At 40.0% G+C, this 19967-nt stretch overlaps 2 protein-coding genes across 2 annotated transcripts in view; one reads left to right on the top strand and one right to left on the bottom strand.

The window, feature by feature from the left end:
• Window positions 1–468: 468 nt before the first annotated feature.
• GTPBP6 (GTP binding protein 6 (putative)) lies at window positions 469–11652 on the bottom strand. The gene is made up of 10 exons (XM_030469313.1): window positions 11237–11652; window positions 7895–8032; window positions 7411–7481; window positions 5995–6125; window positions 5180–5250; window positions 4566–4724; window positions 3211–3419; window positions 1902–2050; window positions 1447–1599; window positions 469–967 (listed from the first exon to the last, which is right to left on the bottom strand). Exons 1-10 carry the CDS (start codon window positions 11604–11606, stop codon window positions 826–828), a joined length of 1593 nt encoding a protein of 530 aa, XP_030325173.1. The 5' UTR covers window positions 11607–11652; the 3' UTR covers window positions 469–825.
• A 274-nt stretch (window positions 11653–11926) lies between these two features.
• Window positions 11927–19967, top strand: part of LOC103532390 (cohesin subunit SA-2) — a 59547-nt gene continuing 51506 nt past the window's right edge. The window contains exons 1-5 of the mRNA XM_030469048.1: window positions 11927–12009; window positions 12511–12693; window positions 17089–17173; window positions 17468–17614; window positions 19612–19708. Of these exons, the coding sequence (XP_030324908.1) occupies window positions 12650–12693; window positions 17089–17173; window positions 17468–17614; window positions 19612–19708 (373 nt within the window). The 5' untranslated portion in view covers window positions 11927–12009; window positions 12511–12649. The remainder of the gene's footprint in view (window positions 12010–12510; window positions 12694–17088; window positions 17174–17467; window positions 17615–19611; window positions 19709–19967) is intronic.

The following is a 19967-nucleotide window of genomic DNA, read 5'->3' as shown; positions in this document are numbered from 1 at the left end:
GGAAGGCAGCAGCCACAACTTCCCTGGGCAGCCTGTGCCAGTGTCTCACCAACCTCAAGTTGAAGAACCTCTTCCTAATATCTGACCTAAATCTCCCCTCTTAAGTTTGAAACCATTTTCCCTTATCCTCTCACTACTCATGTGCAAAAAGCCCTAAGCCAGCTTTCTTTTAGGCCCCCGCGAAAACCTTAAATGTTTTCTTTAAGAACTGACACAACAATAGGTATTGTGGATAAATTATTGTAGGCAAGAAAATTGTATGGGTAGAGGATGTTGACCTATTGCTTAAATAAACAAATTTGGATTTTTGCTCCACTGCAATGAGACATGGCAGTAATCTTACTTAGGTTCATGCATTCTGCTTTAATACGTATTTATCTGTGTTATTTATATACATCTAATAATATTTTTTTCATCAACTTTCATTTTCCAAGGACACCTTACCTATAAAAATATTTTATTCTGAAAAACGGAGTAAAAAACTTTATTTATACTGAATAAGAAACTTGATAGTTTTTTGAAAATTAATTCAGCCATCCAGTGATTTCCACATGTTTGAGGTCCACAGCTTAACAGCCAACAACTTTTTAACACTGAGAAACTCAATGCTGCCCTTGCACTTGCTGATGGAATGAAGCTTAAAGCTTGGAATGAAGCTCTTACTGTTTCCAAACAGAAGTTTTCTGAAACAGTGCCCATTTCTAAAATGCATCTAAAACATGAGCTAGAGAAGAAATACACTCTTCATACCTGGGCTAACAGGTCATTAACTTCTCTTCTCATCCTCTTGATGATCAGTTTCTTTTCCTAGAAAAGGATGCAGTTTCATGGTGTCAAAATCTTACTGTTAGGAAAGAGGGTTCTGTATTTGCCAAAAGCAGAATTGCTGATTATCACTTTCACCCTGGCTGTGCCATCTTCAGCCATGACTTCTATATTCTGAACGGTTGCTTCTTTATAGAGCCAACTGTAAAAATAAAAGCATATTAGCATCCTAAAGGTATGACACACTGCATAAAATGTGATCTTTGTTTTAGGTCAACATGTTCCAATTTATGTAATTTAATACTTTAAAATATGAAGTGCTTCACTTAACTTTTCATTTGCTACTTGCTGTTTGGAAACAAGGTTTAGTGCTTTCATAAATATTTCAGAGGTGTGTTTTTATCAGAAATCTAGCTCCAGGACCAGTGGCATGGTCTTTCAAGAAGTATGTTTTATTGTTCTAAAAAAGAATTCTGTGTACTAACAGAAAGACACATTCAGAAGCAGACTCCAGGGTATCTAATAAGGATATTTTTTCTCAATAGGTCAGAAAAATTTGATAATTATCCCTGTAATTCTTACCACAGATTAACATCAGTATGATATGATTTTGAAAAATTAGGACATGCATGGCTAAGAGTTTCATATTTCTCCGAGTCCTTATAATTCAAAATTATTTACCTTAGCTGAGGTCCCTCTAAGTTGATGTTAACTGTCAGAATCTTCTTTCCTGTTGCTACCAAAATTTTTTTCTCTATTTCTTCTCTCAGCTCTTCTAAACCATGTCCATGTAGAGCAGAAATGGCTAAAGCATTTTCTTCAGTGGGTTTATACCTGAAAGGTAGCAACTGCTAACATATTTGTTCCTGAAGGTTAGGTTGTTAAAATATTCTAAGCATAGACAATTTAACTGCATGACTTCATATGGGCACCTTTTTACAGAGGCCACTTCTTGTATGACTCAAGTGATTCCCTGTAGTTAAAAGACAATTAATCTTTTTTAAGACCATAGTTACATTTGTAAAAGACTGATAAAACACTGTTAAATGTATTTACAAATATGGGAGCTCTTTTTTAAAACTAAGAAGTAAAAAGCTTCCAGAAATGTTTAAGTACACTTAGCACCACCTGCTTACCTTTCTATCAAATCCACTTTGTTATGAACTTCTACCATTGAGTCCAATAAATGACTGGGGAGATTAAGATTCTTCAGAACTGACAGAACAGTTGCTTTCTGGAGGACGGTTTCTGGATGAGTGATATCCCTCACATGAACTATCAGATCCTAACAAGCATCAATTTACAAGAGAGTTACTTAAAGATTTTACACTCTTTTTTCATTCCTAATTCATAAAAGTTGCTTTCTAAACTACTAAGCTAATAGTACGGGTTTTTTTGTACCATGATGAAAGAAAATCTGTGGCAGCTTAGTGTTTCACTTCACAGTGAGTACCAATTGCCTCTAACAACCCTGAAACAAACTCTGTCAACCAAGCTAGTTAGACAATTCAGGTTTCAAATAATAAGTGATTCAATTTTTCAAAGCCAAGGCTGTGGAACAGTAGGGCTTGAAAAATATGGGAGAAGAAAGAGTGGACTCTAAAAAGGTTTCAGAAGAGTAATGGCTGAAAAACTTGCTTAAAAATGGGAGAAAAAACCCCATGTAACTTGAAATTATATTTTTACATTCAAAATGCAGATTATCCTTAGTATCCCCAGTTACTATTACTGGACCTTCACTTAGAAAGCTTTTTACAAAAGCTATCACTTTCAAGTACACATACAGTCATGTTTGCCATGAGAAAACCCAAGCAAATTCCAGTATTTGCAATCAAAACATTTTGTCATCTTTGCTCAAGACACTTATTCAAACTTCTTTAAATCAGTGAGAAGCAAGCAAATATCTTGTCTTTCATTTAATACTTCAGAATAAAAGAAACATGGTATAGTTGCAGCCTGCTTTTGAAAGTCCTATGGTGGAGTCTAATCCTCAGAAGCATCCAGCTACCACTCAATTTCACAACCTTTGATGATTCAGGATTTTTGTTTAAATGTCTGTGTGTATAGAGCTTTATACTTTGCTATAACACAAGAAATTAATGAGAAAATTATTGGAAAATTACATTTACATTTACTATATGCTGCCTGTGTCAAAGCACAATCACCCACTTCTATTCATCTGGTTCACACATCACGGAGAATGACACATAAACTCCAAGTAAGCCCTTTCTGAAATCTCTTCATATCTGCATGTTCTGCATAATTTCAAGTTTCAGAAAATTTGCTTATGGCAAGATACCTATTTCATCACCTTAGGAGACTACTATGGTCAGCCACATACTTCACAGAGAACAGCAAGCCAATTAACTTCCCCTTTTTTGAACAGGTGAGGTTTATCTAAGAGGAAATTAATTTGAGTTCTCCATTTTTGTGCTAACTACTTACTGAGTAAGCCACTTCTTCTAATGTAGCTGAAAAGGACTCAATCAGATTATGTGGAAGATCAGTCAGAAATCCAATAGTGTCAACATAAATGACTACCATATGTGAGGGCAGGTAGCCAGCATGGGCTGTGATATCAAGAGTGGCAAACAGCTGATCTCGGGGTTGAAGTCCTGCTTCCCCAGTCAAGGCTTTGATCAAGGTAGTTTTTCCTAATTAAAAACATCACAAACAAACAAACAAGATTTTTTACGGCTTTTTTTCAAGTAAATATTCAATTTGCAGCCTTCAGGTGAATTGTATCATGTAACACATCTTTTTGTATCTATTTCATTCATTTAAATCTAGCCTATGATTAGTTACCTATATGATGTTAGGAAATCCAAAGACAGTTTTAACCTCTGTAACATAGAATTGGATTTAAAGCCAGGTCTGGAAGCTATGTTCTGAAATCACAAGATGACCAAAGACTGAACTGATCTGCAGAGCAACCTACATCTCTCACCTCTACGACTCTCTGAAGAGCACTGCATGACAGCATTAGGAAGCATATGCCTATGCATCTCTTAATGCTTCTGTTGTCAAGCAAAACAATTAAAAAAATAAGCAAAATACTTTGTTAAACCTTTGGTTTTAAAAGTATGGAAGAACGACATTTAAGAAAAATATATTGTGTAATCCAAATCCTTGAGTATATAACTGATAACATTAGAGCAATAAATTAGTGAAATTTATGTTTGTTTTTATAAAGGTTTTAAATAAGAGAATGAAATGGTCTTAAGATAACAAGCTGAAAAAAGTGTCTAGTCCAAAGTCTATTTATGCCTTGCATATGAATTCACTTGTGTAAGCAACATTAAAAAAACCCAACTAGCTTTATTTAGATTATTTTATGAACACATCTTGGTACACTGTACATCAATCGATGAAAAGCTACAGTGCTTTTTAAAGCACATTTTTAAGTTCCACTGCCTACTCCCCTGAATTCTCCTCCTATGCTTCAAGGTTTTCCACTTTTCTTTACCCATTCTGATCAAGTAAGAAATATTCACACAAAAGGACACTAGCAGTACAGTCTTAGCACCACATATAAAATCTTACTGGCACAATAATTGCTAGGCATTTCTCCAAAACATGTCTTCAAGACTGTGAAAAAAAAAATAATTAAACTCTAACTACAACAAGCACCATTTGCTTTCCTAACTGCATTCTAATTGACATATATTCATTACACAATTAAAAAACTAATTACAACGTGAAGCCTATTCACACTGAAATGAGATTCTGGCCAGAGTTTCTAATTAAAAATTAGACAATGTAAGCTCTTCCATGCTACAATTTCATGAGTTTTTGCTTACCACAATTAGTATAGCCCATTACTGAGACAACTGGGAACTCGCGTTTTTTGCGCCGAGTTCTAAGTAAAGACCTTTTTCTTCTTAGTTTCTCCAGAGCATTCCTAATTTTAAGTTCTCTTTCTTTCAAGAGACGATATTGTAACTCCAAGAATGTTTCACCTGGGAAATAACAATGAAAAGTTTGTAGAATTGCAGAATATTGCAGAATAGTCTACAATAGAAACAATAAACCAAGTAATGTTGTGTATTTGGAAATCAAGTGAGTTAGCACTAAGGCTAATACTTAAACTATCCTTCTGCTTGATAAGAGTCATGATAAATATTAAAACATATGCTAAGCAATCTAGAATAACTAGAATAACTACTTACTCTTATGATAAATCACTGTGGCAGCAAATACTCTGCTCATCGCCACTTACAGAGCCAGTACAAACCAAAAACTTTATTATTTAATTACTTCCCAATAAAGTTTTGTACATTCACTTAATCAGATGGTGAACAAAAACAGCTCTTCCTTCTGGCTTTCTCTGTATAAAACAGGACGCAATAAAATTTATTTAACAGTTATGCAGAAAAAAAAAATCATCTAATTCATGTGAATATTTGAACTTTACCTGAACCCATGATGTATCTTGATCCACCTCTCTGCTGATCTAGCTGAGACGCCTCATTTTTCACATTTGACCTAGCAGTGGAGTAACAGTTAATTAGAAACAATTTTCTTTAATCAAGGTATCTCAAAATACCTAATAAATGTGAAGCAGCAGCAGTATTCTAATAGTACAAATGAAACCACTAAATGACAGAGCTCTAAATTAAATTTGCTCATGGCGAGAAGCCTAGCAAAAAAAAAAAAAAAAAAAAAAATCCAGATGTTCCTGGCTTCTTGACCGTGATTTGAAAAATAATTCAACTTTTTTAGCAAATTATAATGGCTATTCTGAAATTTCAGAGAGCCAAAGCTGCCTCTGAGACATCCGTGCAACTCATACCACCTTCCATGCACAAATATTTCTATGCCATGGAATGTAAAAATGTGGAAAACTCGGATGCAAATGAATGCATTTAATCTTCCTTGTTTATAGCTTCCCTCATTAATCCCATCCATATGATATATGGGATATGCATATCCAACTCCTACACATTCTTACAATCCATATACTGCATTAGAAAGAATCGGGGCCTTTTCAAGAGAAATAATATTTGTAAGATGTCCCACTGAACACTTTCTGGTTTTGCCTGTCAGCACTGCACAAGCTAAAAGCAACGACATTAAAGCAAATATTTATAGATTCTAAGCAATCATTGAACATACCATGCCAGCACTGAAACGGTGTCACCTTTCTTTACATTACAATATTAAAATTTTTGTTATTCTAAATTCACTAAAATACTTATGTAATGGTCTGATTTGCACAGCTCAAGGTACCTGAGAAGTGGAATTTCAGCCAGTGCTATCTGAAGTTTTGCTTCTTTTGTCCGGGCATTACTCCGAAAAATGTGAAGTACAACTGTGTATCTGTCAAAGACTTTCACACCCCAGGCATCTTCTAGTTCTTTCTTTAGCACATAAGACAAAATAACAGATTTTTTTTTTTTTTTGGTCCCCACAGTATCAGTAGATCAATTCCTACACAGCACTGTGGTTACAGTTAACTGATGGACACTAAACTCAGGATCTCAGGACTCCATTTGAGTGGTTGGGTAACACAAGCATGCAAAGGTAAAATTTGGTTGATGACAAAGAAAGGTGAAAAGGAGAGTTTATAAGGTATAACTTTACGTGGAGAGTGTCATCAAATTCAGTTGAAATGCTACCATTAGCTTTAATGGATTCTGACAACAGCACTTACAGCATATGCCAGAATCAAGGAGCTCAGTGGTTAAGCCCTTTCAAAAAATAATTGTGAAATGCTGGTATGGGGAAGTATAGTGATAACATATGAAAAACAAAAAGATTACTGAAACTGAAAAGAAAAAACAAATAGAGAGGAAGGCAGGAAAATTATTTCATAACCAGCTTTTCACAAAATACCTAAACCCCCCTGACTGACCAAGGAAAAATTCAACAAAACCCCCACCCCTGCTCTAGCTGAGCAAAAGTATGCAGCAGCTCTCTCTGCCATATCCAAAATCCAGAATGCTTGTGTTTTGTACCTGTTCTTAAACATATTGTCAAATTGCCCTTAAGATCTAAATTTGCAAAACGGAGTGGGTATTTTTTTTTTTTTTTAAGCAAATTTAGTACTATTGTAAATTAGGGAATAAAAGCTAAGAATCTGACAGGAAACATTTTCAGCTTCTGCTTCATCAATAAATTGAAGTACCCAAGCTAACTATGGCCCAGTTGTTTTACTGCCAATATTAAAAAAAAAAGTGAAGCATGCTCCTCCCATCAACATATACATCCCTTTTAAGGGTTAGGAATGGAAGTTCAGGGCTAGGAATGAAAGTTTAGCTATATGAAATGTTCAGATACAAGTCTGCTCTGAATTAGCACCTCATACTCAAAATACAATACAGCATCCATAGAACTATAGGAAAATAAGTATGATATCCACATAGGTATAGAAACTTGTGCATATAGCTAATCTGAAATGTTGCCATCCTTCATAACAACTGCATTATCACTTCAATTTTCTGAAAAATTTTCTGTATTTTTAGAAAATTTCATGTATGAGAGCTGGAAACATTGTGTCAACTAGATAAATACAATAGATTCCTTTCAACAAAACTCAGTCCAGGTAACTTACTATATTACCATTTGCAAATTCAGACTCTCCTTCTCATAGCAATTGCTTCTGAACAACACTGTTGTAAAGAGTATAATTTGATATTTAATTACCTTTGTTAGTGAAGATATTCTTTCCATATTCAAGAAGACTGCTGTCATATGGGGCAATTTTTTAAGCTTTTCTAAAAGATGGATAACCATTACAAAATAGTATTACATGTCTGTTCTCTTTTTAAAACACACAGAATATAAAACCTTTTTATACTGAGCAGAATGCTCGTAAAATAGCAAATGGCATATTCTTTGTTCACAGAACAGTTGTTTTGCACTAATTCAGTACTATGTAGAACAGCTACCACCTAGACTTATGTCAAATACATAAATGTAGTGATGAAGTTGCCACACACATTTTCACTTTGCATGGGTCATTTATATTCTGTGTTGCTTTTGTAATCTTAAATTCTTTGAAGTTTGTTTGCAAACCTGCATGGAGGATAAATAAATTTCTCTCGCTTCAACTTTCCTATCTTAACCAGTTAAGCTGCAGATATTTTCCATTTAGAATGATGCAGTGATGAAAAATCTCAGTTCTTACCTGTCAAAACCTGGAAGTTGCCTTTGCCAAAAATAAACTTCTTGTCAGGATTTTTTGTAGGAATAATTATTTTATCTAAAACCGTCCAGTTCTGAAGGGTATTTACAAGAGCAACAGCTTCAGCAACCTGCAGTTCAGCTTTAGGAACACACAAACACAAACAAACAAAAAAGATCACAATATAGCAATGAATCTTTGCTCAGATTTCAAACTACTACAGCACATGCACGAAGAGGGAATTCTAAGGTATGCTGAAATTCTACTAAGGTATTTATTTTAACCAGTAGCGCAAGGAGCAAACTTTGGTATATCTAATCAGAATAATTAAACTTCTAGTTTGATGCAATTTTACCACACAAAGCATCTTTCTGCCAGCACCAATTATTATTATAGTTGGAAAATATATTATTTTAGATGAGTACAGAACACAATTAATTCCTTGCTGTTTGTGGCAGTATTTAAAGCATTACTAATACAGCATATCCTGCTGCTAGCTTCACTGGTTCTTATTCACAGAGGACCTACAATCATTTATGATTTTTTTTTAAACACCCACGTGGGCAAAGCACTGATTTTTGAGGACTTGGTGAATCACAAATACTACATGGGCATATGAGATCAGTAAATCCAGTTCTGATTTGCCAAACAGAGATAAGATATTCTTTTCATAAAAGATTTGCTTCTCCAGGTACCAAAATGTAATTGATATATTAAATAGGTTACCTTGGTCCAAAAGGTACTATAATTTTAAAGATAAGCAGGATCCTTTTTCTCCTTCTACTGTTAGCATTCCTTGCAAAATGCACAGATATCTTGCTGTACCTGTGGTGTTTCAAAAATCATTCCATAACATTTGTTCAGACTGCAGACTCTTCATCTGGAGGGCCTAAATAAAGGGAAAGGCATCACTGCTATTCTTCTGTATCTCTGGACAGAAAGGTGCCTTGGGTTATTCATTTTTAAGGCATACAAGAAGAATGCTTATGTGAACTCTGAAAAAGTTACAAACTTTATTCTGCAAAGTGACAATTTGTTATAATCAGCAGCACTAATAAAACTAAATATTTAGGTACACTGCACAATAAACTTGAATACAAGAAATTATATTTATGTATAATTGACATGTAGAGAGTCACAGATTGGGTTAGGTTGGAAGGGACCTTTAAAATCATCTAGTTTCAACCCCTCTGCCATGGGCAGGGACAGCTCCCACTAGATTAGGTTACTCAAAGCCCCATCCAACCTGGCCTTGAACACTTCCAGGGAGGGGGCAGCCACAGCTTCCCTGGGCAACCTGTTAACAGTGCCTTGCCATCCTCATAATAAATATTTTTTTCTAATATAAATCTATCCTCTTTCAGCTTAAAACCATTACCCCATTATATACAAAACTGTTATACTTTTATGTATACAATTAATTTTAAAAATGCTTAATCTTTCCTATTACAACTGTGTAATTAGAGAAGTGTCTAAAGAAAGAAGCTCAACCTAAGTTCATCATCCATATTGAGTATGCATAGTTAATGTATATACATTAGGAAGCTACAGGAATTTCTGAGGGAAATTTAAAAATAGCAATGACTGTTAAGGTCCTTAGAAAGGAATTATTGGTGAGAGCATCCCTAGGTAGCTGCACAAAGGCACTCCTTTAAGTCCATGGAAGGACTGACTTACACAAGATGTCATCTTCACTAACACTCTTCTATTGACAGGAGAGCATTTGGGCTCTGAAATGATCAGCAGGTTGGAGCACTTCTCTGAAGACAGGGTGGATTGGGATTGTGCAGCCTGGAGAAGGTTCCAGGGAGATCTTACAGCAGCCTTCCAGTACCTGAAGGGGCCTACTGGAAAGCTGGGGAGGGACTTTTCACAAGGGCATGCAGTGGCAGGACAAAGGGTAACAGTGTTAAGGTGCAAGAGGGCAGATTTAGATTAGACATTAGGAAAAAACTCCTGTGAAGGTGGTGAGACACGGCACAGGTTGCCGAGAGAAGTTGTGGCTGCCCCCTCGCTGGAAGTGTTCAAGGCCAGGTTGGATGGGGCTTGGAGCAATCTGGTCTGGTGGGAGGTGTCCCTGCCCATGACAGGAGGGTTGGAACTAGATGATCTTTAGGGTCCTTCCAGCCCAAATGATTCTGTGATTCTATGATTTCTCATCCAACTTCTGAGTAAACTGAAGGCTGCAAGACCCCTGCCTACATGGCCAGGTAGGCTGAGAACTGGAGAATATTAATATTTGGCTAAGAAGGGGGAAACCCAGCTGCTTCCTTAAGCCAGCCAAACACTTGATGCTCTGAGTTGTTTTGCTGCCTAAGGCCCGCAGCCAGTGTGACACAGTAGTCACAGAATCAGCTGGGCTGGAAAGGACCTCTACCTCACCAAGTCCAACCCTTAACCCACTACCACTGTGGTTACCAGACCATGGCACTGAGTGCCACATCAGTCTCTTCTTAAAAACCTCCAGGGACAGAGAATCCACTACTTCCCTGGGCAGCCCATTCCAATGTCTGATCACCCTCTCTGTAAAGAATTTCTTCCTAATATCCAACCTAAATCTCCCCTGGCAGAGCTTAAGTCCATGCCCTCTTGTCTTGATGAGAGTTGCCTGGGAAAAGAGACCAACCCTCACCTGGCTACACCCTCCTCTCAGGTAGTTGTACAGAGTGATGAGGTCTCCTCTGAGCCTCCTCTTCTCCAGGCTGAACAGCCCCAGCTCCCTCAGCCCTTCCTCACAGGACTTGTGCTGGATCCCTTCACAGCCTCCTTGCTCTTCTCTGGACCTGCTCCAGCACCTCAATCTCCTTCCTGAACTGAGGGGCCCAGAACTGGACACAGGACTCGAGGTGTGGCCTCACCAGGGCTGAGTACAGGGGCAGAATCCCTTCCCTGGACCTGCTGGCCACACTGTTCCGGATACAGGCCAGGATGCCATTGGCCTTCTTGGCTACCTGGGCACACTGCTGGCTCATGTTCAGCTTCCTGTTATTCCAGACTCCCAGGTCCTTTTATGCCTGGCTGCTCTCAGCCACTCTGTGCCCGAAGCCCCGCTCTGCCACCACTCACCAAGAGCGCGCTGTTGTAAAGTTAGCAAAGAAGAAAACACCGATCAAGACCTTTTTATCTGCTCTGCGTTTACAGTCCGCAGTTTTACCACCTCACTACCAGCCCTACCAGTGCCTACCACCGGCACTCACCGCACCCCGGTGCGTTCCTGCGGACCGTACAGGTCTACAGCAGGGGGAGACCCAGAAGTGAAGGCGCCAAGGAAGGACGGAAAGTGGCGGGGCGGGATGGAGGGACAGCGTGGGCTGACCCCAGCCTCCCCCTTCCCCGGACACCCACCCGTGGTGAGTGGCGACTTCTTCGGGCCCCATTTGACCGCCGGATGCACCACGGCTACGCGCTGCGCACCGGGCTCCACCGCCAGCGGGGAGGGGCCCAGCAGCTCCTCCAGCTCCGCTTCATCGTCCTCTTCTTCCTCCTCTTCCTCCTCTTCTTCTTCTTCTCCACCCTCACCGGCGCCTGCCACTCCTTTCCACCGCGCTCCGCCGCCCGCCCCCGCTGATTCGCCCCTACCCGGCGGCCGCTGCGGCGCCCGCAGGCGAACGGCGGCGCTGAGCGGGCGGGTGGACGACGGCCCACGGGACGCGCGGAGAGCCACCGCCCGCCGGCAGCGCAGGAGGAGCGATTGCGAGAGGCGGCCGAGCCACATTGCGCGACACGGGCACCACCACCCTCTCACGCCGCGGGCACGGCAGGGACGGAGCCGTCGGGGAGCCTCCTTCCGCCCCCACCCCCGCCGCGACGGAAGCCCCGGTGTCCCTCCGCCCCGCCCACCTCACGCGTGACAGCAATCCCCGCCTCTGATAGGCCGGATGGCGCCCAGCGACCGCCGTGATTGACGCTAGGCGGGGGCCGCAGCAATCCCGAGGAGGAGAAGGAGAAGAAGGAAAAGGAAAAGAAAAAGAAGGAGGAGGAGGAAAAGGAAAAGGAGAAGGAAAAGGAAAGGAAAAGGAAAAGGTGTGGCGGGGCTGAGCCCCTGTGTGTATGTGTAGGGGGCGGGGGGGGGCGGTGTCTGCGCGCTCTCGGGCCTGGCGGGCGCGTCCCCGCTGCAGGTGAGTGTCGGGGAGCGCGGGCGCGCCTACGGTCTCCCATCTTCCCTTCCCGGTCCCGCCGCTTCCCTCCCGGCCTCTACCGGCCCCGGCACACCCGCTGCGCGGCTGCGTGTGTGTGCGCGCACGGGTAGGCGAAGGTCTCCCGGCCCGGCCCGCCGCTGTCTTCGCGGCCCCGTTACATCCCCCTCAGGGCAGCGGCAGCGGAGCCCCCGGGGGCGGCCCGGCTCTGCGGGGAGATTGGGTCGCGGTGCCACCGGCGTACGTGCGCGGGTCTGCCTGAGGGGGGCCCGGGAGGCTCCCTGACAGCCGGCGGCTTGGTAGGCGCTGCCTCGACGGGTCTGCCGGTCGGTGCAGCGATCCCCGCTCCCCACTTCTCCTCTTGGAATCAGTTTCTCGAAGGTGCATCCCCTCCCTGCCCCTTGGGTTTGCGCGGGACCTTCTGACTTAATTTTAGGGGGAGCTACCTGGGATTAACTTTTTTTTGTTTTCTTTTCTTGACAGCTTTTTGGCTCCTGCTTTTCACCCGCCAGAGCCAGAGCTTCGTTAAGGTTTTAACGCCACCGGACTTGATGAAGTTTCCTCAAAAGCGGTGCTGGTGATGTTGTTTTGGTGCCTGCGCTGCTGAAGTAATGTAGCGGAAATGATAGCTGAGCCCAACACAGCCAGTAACCTCCCCTGCCAAAAGTAAGACCCGGCGCAGGTTGCCTTCCAGATTCCTTGGTCAATTAGGGCGCTGAATTTGCAGCCGGTGGATAATGGGGCAGTCTACAATGTGTCATTTTGGGTGGGAGGGAAGGAAAACGGGATTTGCTATGCTCTTTGTCCTGCTACTAATGTCTACATTGTATTCCTATTTATTTATATATTTATTTATTGCTTAGCATCTTCTTAATGTAGTGTTCTATGCCGACTGACAAAGGCCTTGGCCTTATGAGCTTTTCTGTGCCTTCTTATTCACAAGAGAGCAAATGAACCTATTTTGAAAAAAACCACAATGGGCAGATCCGTAATCAACATGTGTTGATTCCCTTTAGTGGTGAATTTGGGGGTGGTGTGGGGGAAGAGCACTGAGTGATCTGCAGTCTCCCTGTTGACAATGAAGAGGGAATGGGGGCATAGATATTTTGTCAGGAATAGATCAGGTCTTCTCCTTTTCATAATGTATTTTTTTCAGTCATTAGCTGAGGTGATCTATAAATCAGATGTATTCATATAATTATAGAAAGGTATTTAGAAGACTAATATTAGAGCAAGTATAAACACATAAAAAGTAAAGGTAAAATATTTGGGCATGTGTTGTCTAGTTTGGGAGTCAGTCCTCTCAGATGTCCCATGTTGCATGTTTTTAACTCATTGCAGCATAATCTTTGCTGACCCTGTCACCTTCTGAACAAGTCATGTCCATGTCTTTTGCTTAGTTAAGCCCTAGTGAAAGCTGAGAGATGTATTCCTTGCTGCTCATTACAGCAACAAATAGAGCTTTCCAGAGCTGTTCCAATATGTTTCATCTGAAACCAGCATCTTAGTTTCAGAAGTGTCAGGAAGGCACTGCACAGTTGTTTAGCTGAGCTTCTGAGATTGCTTCTAAAAGATGAAGCAATTGTACTGAGATTTAAAATTTTTAAAATCTACAGGTAGGAATTCTTCCAGTAACATAGATTAACTGGTTCTTTTAAACAGCTAAAGGAATATGGTATCTCTTTGCTAAAGAGGTAGCTTTCTTTTTAAGCATGAAGCACTAAATCTGGCCCACATATTTATAAAGATCAGAAAACTAAATTCAGAAATTGTCACAACCATAATTGTGTCTGAGGACTAGACAAAGGACTTTGCCTTCTTCTTACTTCCAGTGTTTTCTCTCATGAGTAATACTTCAAGTGCTAGTGAAAGGAATGTGAGATAAAAATGAGTCTACAAGCTTTATATAAGGGGGTATAAAGATAGTAATGGAATTCTGTTTGTGCTTTCTTACTGATGGCTGATGGAAACAATGGGCATGTCTGAGAGCTGTTTCTTACCAGTGCAGGAGGCAGTGAATTTAGTCATGCAAAAATTCTCAGTATGGTGTAGATTAACAGAGAGGAGGTAAAAAAAAAACAAACTAGTTCAAAATTTGTCAAACCCAGTGTTGCACTTCTATAGTTGAAAGATGTTAAATGGAGTTATATATAAGGATCACTGCAGAAGTGATCATGTCATCCTTAACTAGGTTCAGTGGTTTCTATTTTGCTCAAGAAAATAAGAGAATGTCTTAATTCTTTTAACAGCTTTTTCAACATAAACTTAGTTGTGCAAGCAAAGACTGCACTGAAATATCTAATTTAATTTCTAAGTAGTTTTGTGGGGTTCAGTTTCTAGGCTCTGGTCTAGTTGTTCCAAACTGTAGATATCTGTCTTACAAATAACCTTACTGGAAACATCAGTATTAAAATTAAAAAAAAAAAACAAAAAGGAGAAACATGAGTATTGACGGCATGGTAGCATCTGGATTTAAAAAAAATTCATAAGTTTAGGTTGTCTCTTGTATTATGGTGGTTCCTCTAGCACTTCTGTTTGCTGTGGTGCATTGATAACCAAAACAATTCAGATGTTTATTTCATGTATGAAGGTTCACAGAATCACAGCACTGTCACAGTTGGAAAAGACCTCTGAGATCACTGTGTCCAACTTTCAACATCCCCACCCCCCAATTAATCAGTTTCTGTAAGTGATTTTATCACAGAGATGATGTGTTACTTGGCATTGTTAGCCAAGCACGAGGGAGCTGTACATCAGTGATCTTTTCATTCTGAGCTTTGGTAAGCATGTTGTGCTATATACCAGGCATTCCCTTATTTTGTTGAGCCCCTTTTGCTACAGGTAACATTTTGCTTGACATAAGGTGACAAAGTCAGTAGCACAGGGCCAGTAAGCACCATCTGTAGTGCCACCCTTCAGGATGTTCCTGATGAGGAGGAAATGCTTTAGTTAAATCTTCAAAGTATGTTCTAAACAGAGGTATTAACAGTAGTAAGTGATGAGACAAGAACTTGACTGAACTGTCCTGCAGCAGTTCTCATTTTTTCATAATTTAAATATTTTAATTCAACTTGGACTCAATTTTAGTTGTGTTTGGATGCAGTGCATTTATTTTCATTATGGAATGGGCTAAGTTGCTAAATGGTATATGCAAACCATACAGGAAAATTATTTGAGACTGTGTTAAGCATTATGTTGAGGTGTAATGCAGAATCAGGTAACACGTGTTCCCACAGTATTGGCTGGCATCTGAGTTGTAGTTTTAGTGAAACAGTGCAAGTAAGAACGTGTTAGTTCAGCCCTGCTGTTTTGCATTTGGCTTTGGAAACAGGAGTGGAAGGGTTTAATGACACAGGAGAAGCAGCTCCTTGACAAACAAGTTTGAATTATTTTTGTTTATTTGTGTTCTGTAGTAGAATCTGGGCACAGCTAACTGGCTCCAGAGAAGCAATAGGTATTGCTGTCTCTTCTTGCTTGTTCTTTTCAACTGGGAAGTTACTGGTGGTGATACTCACTCTCTTTGGCTAGCAATTAGAAGTAAAAAACAAAACAAAACAAAACATTTGAAAACTTTGGCAAACTATTACTTATAGTGTGCGACTCAGTAGTGAACTGTAGTTTATCCCTCTCTTTTCTACAACTTGCAAAAGCACAGGCAACTGATGTAAGGATTGGTTCATCTTTATTTATTTCCTGGCACATTTTGAACATTTCTATTGCAAGACATCCACTGAATTTAACTTTCATGGGAGTTTTCTCTGTAGAGAAATTAAGTATTTGAATAATTGTATTTAGAAATTTGCTACATTTTTTTAGAATTTTCTATTTTTATAGGAGCCTTGGGAAGCCTAATTCTACATCAGTTATGGGGAAGTGTCCCAGTAGGTCCAAAAAGTAAACAGAGATATGTTTGAAAGAAATTCCTGCCTGCTCTCTTCAATGAAATAATATCAGAACCTTGGTCTTGCAGTTGAGTCTGTTCAGCTGTAGGATTTGATTTGCAGACTGTTTCAGCCAAACAGTTTTGGGAAGAAGAACAACAATGGTCCTTATCTCTGGCATTGATAAACCTAGCTGGAGTGGAGCTATCTCTGCATACATAGCACAATTAATTCCCCATCTGGGTCAGGCTGCACTGGATATTGGAGAGTTGACTGTATCTGACAGTGTAATACACTGTTTTTTCTTTTCTTTGTAAAGTGGTCACTTGTGTTAGAACACTCTCTTGTTGCAATAGTATCATGAAAATGAAAGTAAATGTACACTCTCATATTTACTTCTTTTTTGTGCCTTCTTATAGTACAAGTCAACTGGCTTCATGTCCTGGCCACCGTAGTTTAAAAGGAGGCCATAGCAGCCAGCTGCCAGCACTGGACCTGCTGCACAAGTGGGATCCAGCTCGTCTGCTCAAACATGACCTTTGGCAAAGTATATTGTTAGCATTGGGAATGATGAGAAGTGGCATCATTTCATTGCAGATAAATGTATGGCTTCAGATTTCCCAGAAGGTGCATCTTTATTTATAAAATTATTCTTCCATCATAGTAGTAATGACCTGCAAATGAAATTTCTTATGTGTCTTTTTTGTTTTTCAGCATGTTTTCTAGACAAAGTAAACCAGTTTCTTCCTCTCACTTTTAATTTTAGACCCATCAAATGTTACTACCTTGTTTTGTGTAGAGCACCCACAAAGTGAATGCATACCTGTGTTACTGATTCATGGTGCAAAGCTCTTAAGTCAACAAAGGCTGCCTTAAGTCTACATCAGCTTTCTATTTTATTTAATTACTTTCTAATTCCTTGATATCTTTGATAGGTTTGCTGTTTTTCTAAGTTTCTGAGCATCTTACAGGAAAGCAAATAGTTTGGAAAAGGCCCCAAATTTCTATTGCGCTTTTGAAGCTAGTGGTTTGGTTTTTAATAACAAAGTGATGTAACTTCTAAATGATTGCTTTAAAATATTGAAATACATACATATGTGTTTATTTTATTCTGGTGTTTGTATTGAAGTGGAGTTATGTTATCCTCACTGCTGACCCTTAAATGTTTGTTACACTTCAGAGGGAATGCTGTCCATGATGAAACTGTGCCTGAGTCTGCTGTGCAGAATGGCAGCTCTGTGAGTAATGGCAACCTGAAAACACCAGTAAGTTCATTTTTCCTTGTTATTTTTGCTTTTAGTTATGAAATTTGTTTTCTGTCTTGTTCAATTGCTACAAAAATTGAGTACTGCATAAAACAGTCACAATCCAGTGTATCTAAAATCCAGTCACTGGGTAAGACTTTACCAGTGTCCTTAAAGCTTAAAAGTTAGCACCTTGGGGAAATCATTACAATGAGAGTAAAGTAAACTTGTTACCGGGGCCTAATTCATGTATCTGTGGATGGCTGTTATGTGCTGCATTTTCTCATGTACTTTCCATTGCTTGACTCATTTCAGAAAGAGAAACGGAAGGTCCGAGAACAGTGTGAAAACATAAGGAGAAAGCCTTCCAGCAGCAAAAGAGTGAGCCAGCTGCAGAGTGGAGGAGTGGTTGAGGCAGTTACCTTGTTTGAAGTGGTTAGCATGGGGAAGCAGGCCATGCAGGTATTTCTAGCTCTGGATTTTGAGAGGAGGTGGTGGAGGGAAGATGGATAAACAGTGGTCATTTCAGTTACTTGTGCTCTGGAGGATTGAAATTCTGTTTTGTTTTGGCATAGGTGGGTAGGAAACATGTTTGATTGGAAAACTGGCATGAGCATGACTCATGAAAAGAATGCATCTTCAATAAATTAGTGAAGAAGTAGGTATCACACATTTGACAAGTGGAAGGAAATATGTGTCTAAACCACTCTTCCTAAAGCAATGTCTGAGCACATGAGAAGAATTACTTCTTAAAATACAGGAAATGTTTATCAGTAGAAAACTTCAGTTCTTCAGGATTCTGATTTTCAAAATTAGGCATTTTTTCCTGGGAGCTTGTCTTGGTATTTTTCTTTTTCTTTTTACCCCCATTCCAATGCAGTGTGATAGCAGTCTGCATAATACTTGAGTTTCCTGGGCATCTATATAGTTAGCAGTTTTCTTCAGTGTGAGAAAGCCCACCTCCTCATACTCTGTGAGCATATGTGTATATTATGTTTGCATATATGTAGAAAGGATTAAAATCTGGAGCCACAAATATTTTTATGCAGGGTTATACAGATGCCTCCAAAATGTACTTATCTGTAAGCTAAGTCTGTGTGTGCTCACCTGGTGAGTACATTTGTATTTTGGATGCAAGACCTTAGTTTTTCCAAGGTGTTTGTGTAGATGGAGTTTTGCCAGCTACAGCTGTTTTAACTTCAGTAGAGCTCCCTAAAGAGTTCAGCTTCTGCTGTACAAAGCATGATGTGAAGGGCTTGGAAAGGCAGCAGCTTGAATCCAGGCTGCTGCTGTTAGAATTCATTAAACCTGTGTGGTGCTACAGGTGGGTTGAAACCTGGGTGGCTTGTCCCAGTAGGCTTGTGTTATGTACACTGTAATCTATACTGCTGTAGAAATGAAATTTGGAGTTGCTTTTTAGATTAAGTAGCATGTGAGTTTTTTTTTAGTCTCCTGTACAAACTAGGTGCTAGAGAAGGACTCCCAGCAACCATTGCTAATATTAGTTATTAGGTGGTGCAGGGTTTTGTTTTTTTTTTTTTAAAGCTGTTGTGGTTAAACCCCACTAATCTCCCCCCAGCTGCTTGCTCTCTCTTCCCTGGTGGGATGGAGAAAAGAATCAGAAGAGTAAAAGTGAAAAAACCCATGATTTGAGATAAAGACAGTTTAATAGATAAAGCAAGTGGCATGCATGGCAGCAAAACAAAATAAGGAATTAATTCTCTGCTTCCCATGGACAGGCAGATGTTGAGCAGTAAGCCAGGCTCCATTACACCTAAAGGTTACTTCATCATGCCCAATGTCCCCCCTTTCCTTCTTCCCCAGCTGTTATTACTGAGCATAGTGCCAAATGGTGTGGATTATTCCTCTGGTCAGCTGGGGTCAGCTGTCCCAGTTGTGTCCCCTCAAAACTTCTTGTGTACCTCCAGCATCCTCTCTGCTGGGGTAGGCAGAGGATCAAAAAAAGGCTTTCACTCTGTGCCAGCACTGCTCAGCAGTACCTAAAACATCCTTGTGTTACCAACACTCTTTTGGTCACAAATCTAAAACATAGCCCCATACAAGCTGGAGAAAATTAACTCTGTCCCAACCAAAACTGGCACAAGAATGAAACGCTTGCCTCAGTGATGACAAAAAATCAGGAGGAGGATATTTTGGATTTTTTGAGTATTAAAATTATTATTTTATTTTCCCTGTTAACAGGTAGTAAAGTATCTGTGAATCCCAACATTGCCAACAGCAGAACTTGTAAATGAGCAGTTCAGAACTTAATTTTGCTCTAGAAGGAGTCTTTTATATGTGCTATTAGAATTAGAAAAAAATGGTGTGAAATTTATTCTCATTTTTGTAATTGAATGGAGATGGAACAATGTTAGTTTGTCTTTATTGTGGATGTACTCAGTGGTGTGTAGTATTCTGTGTTCAGCTCTTGACTAATGAGTTTCTTTAATCTGTTCTAGTCTGTAGTAGATGACTGGGTTGAAGCTTATAAACAGGACAGGAATGTGGCACTTCTAGATCTGATCAACTTCTTCATTCAGTGCTCTGGCTGTCAAGGTAATTTACCAACTCTTAGTAGCCCTTCCAGTTTTCTGTGTCTGAGAGTATTCTGAAGTGCACTTTCTAAACTGGGATTTTTCTCTCCCATAGATCATGTGTTGTTTGTTAAGACACTGTAATAATAATCTGTACTGTTCATTAAGACAAACTCCAGATGGGCAGCACTAGCAGTAAAGAATGTTGCCATTTAAATTCTTTGACTCTGTGTTTACAGCATACCAGCTCTCAGAGCTGTATTTGAACATGGTTTGCAAAC

Source organism: Calypte anna, chromosome 1 (genome assembly GCF_003957555.1).
Source record: "Calypte anna isolate BGI_N300 chromosome 1, bCalAnn1_v1.p, whole genome shotgun sequence".
In the NCBI taxonomy this organism is placed as follows: domain Eukaryota; kingdom Metazoa; phylum Chordata; class Aves; order Apodiformes; family Trochilidae; genus Calypte; species Calypte anna.
Note: the sequence above shows the minus strand (reverse complement) of the source record. Positions and strands in the feature narration are given on the sequence as shown.

What these genes read in the sequence shown, in the direction of transcription:
- GTPBP6 (XM_030469313.1), bottom strand. Translation starts at nt 11,606, where the DNA reads ATGTGGCTCGGCCGCCTCTCGCAATCGCTCCTCCTGCGCTGCCGGCGG. An exon ending in GAATATCTTCACTAACAAAG is followed by an intron (nt 6,126 to 7,410) that starts GTAATTAAATAT and finishes TATGTGCTAAAG; the next exon opens with AAAGAACTAGAAGATGCCTG. An exon ending in AAAGTGGATTTGATAGAAAG is followed by an intron (nt 1,600 to 1,901) that starts GTAAGCAGGTGG and finishes GCTACCTTTCAG; the next exon opens with GTATAAACCCACTGAAGAAA.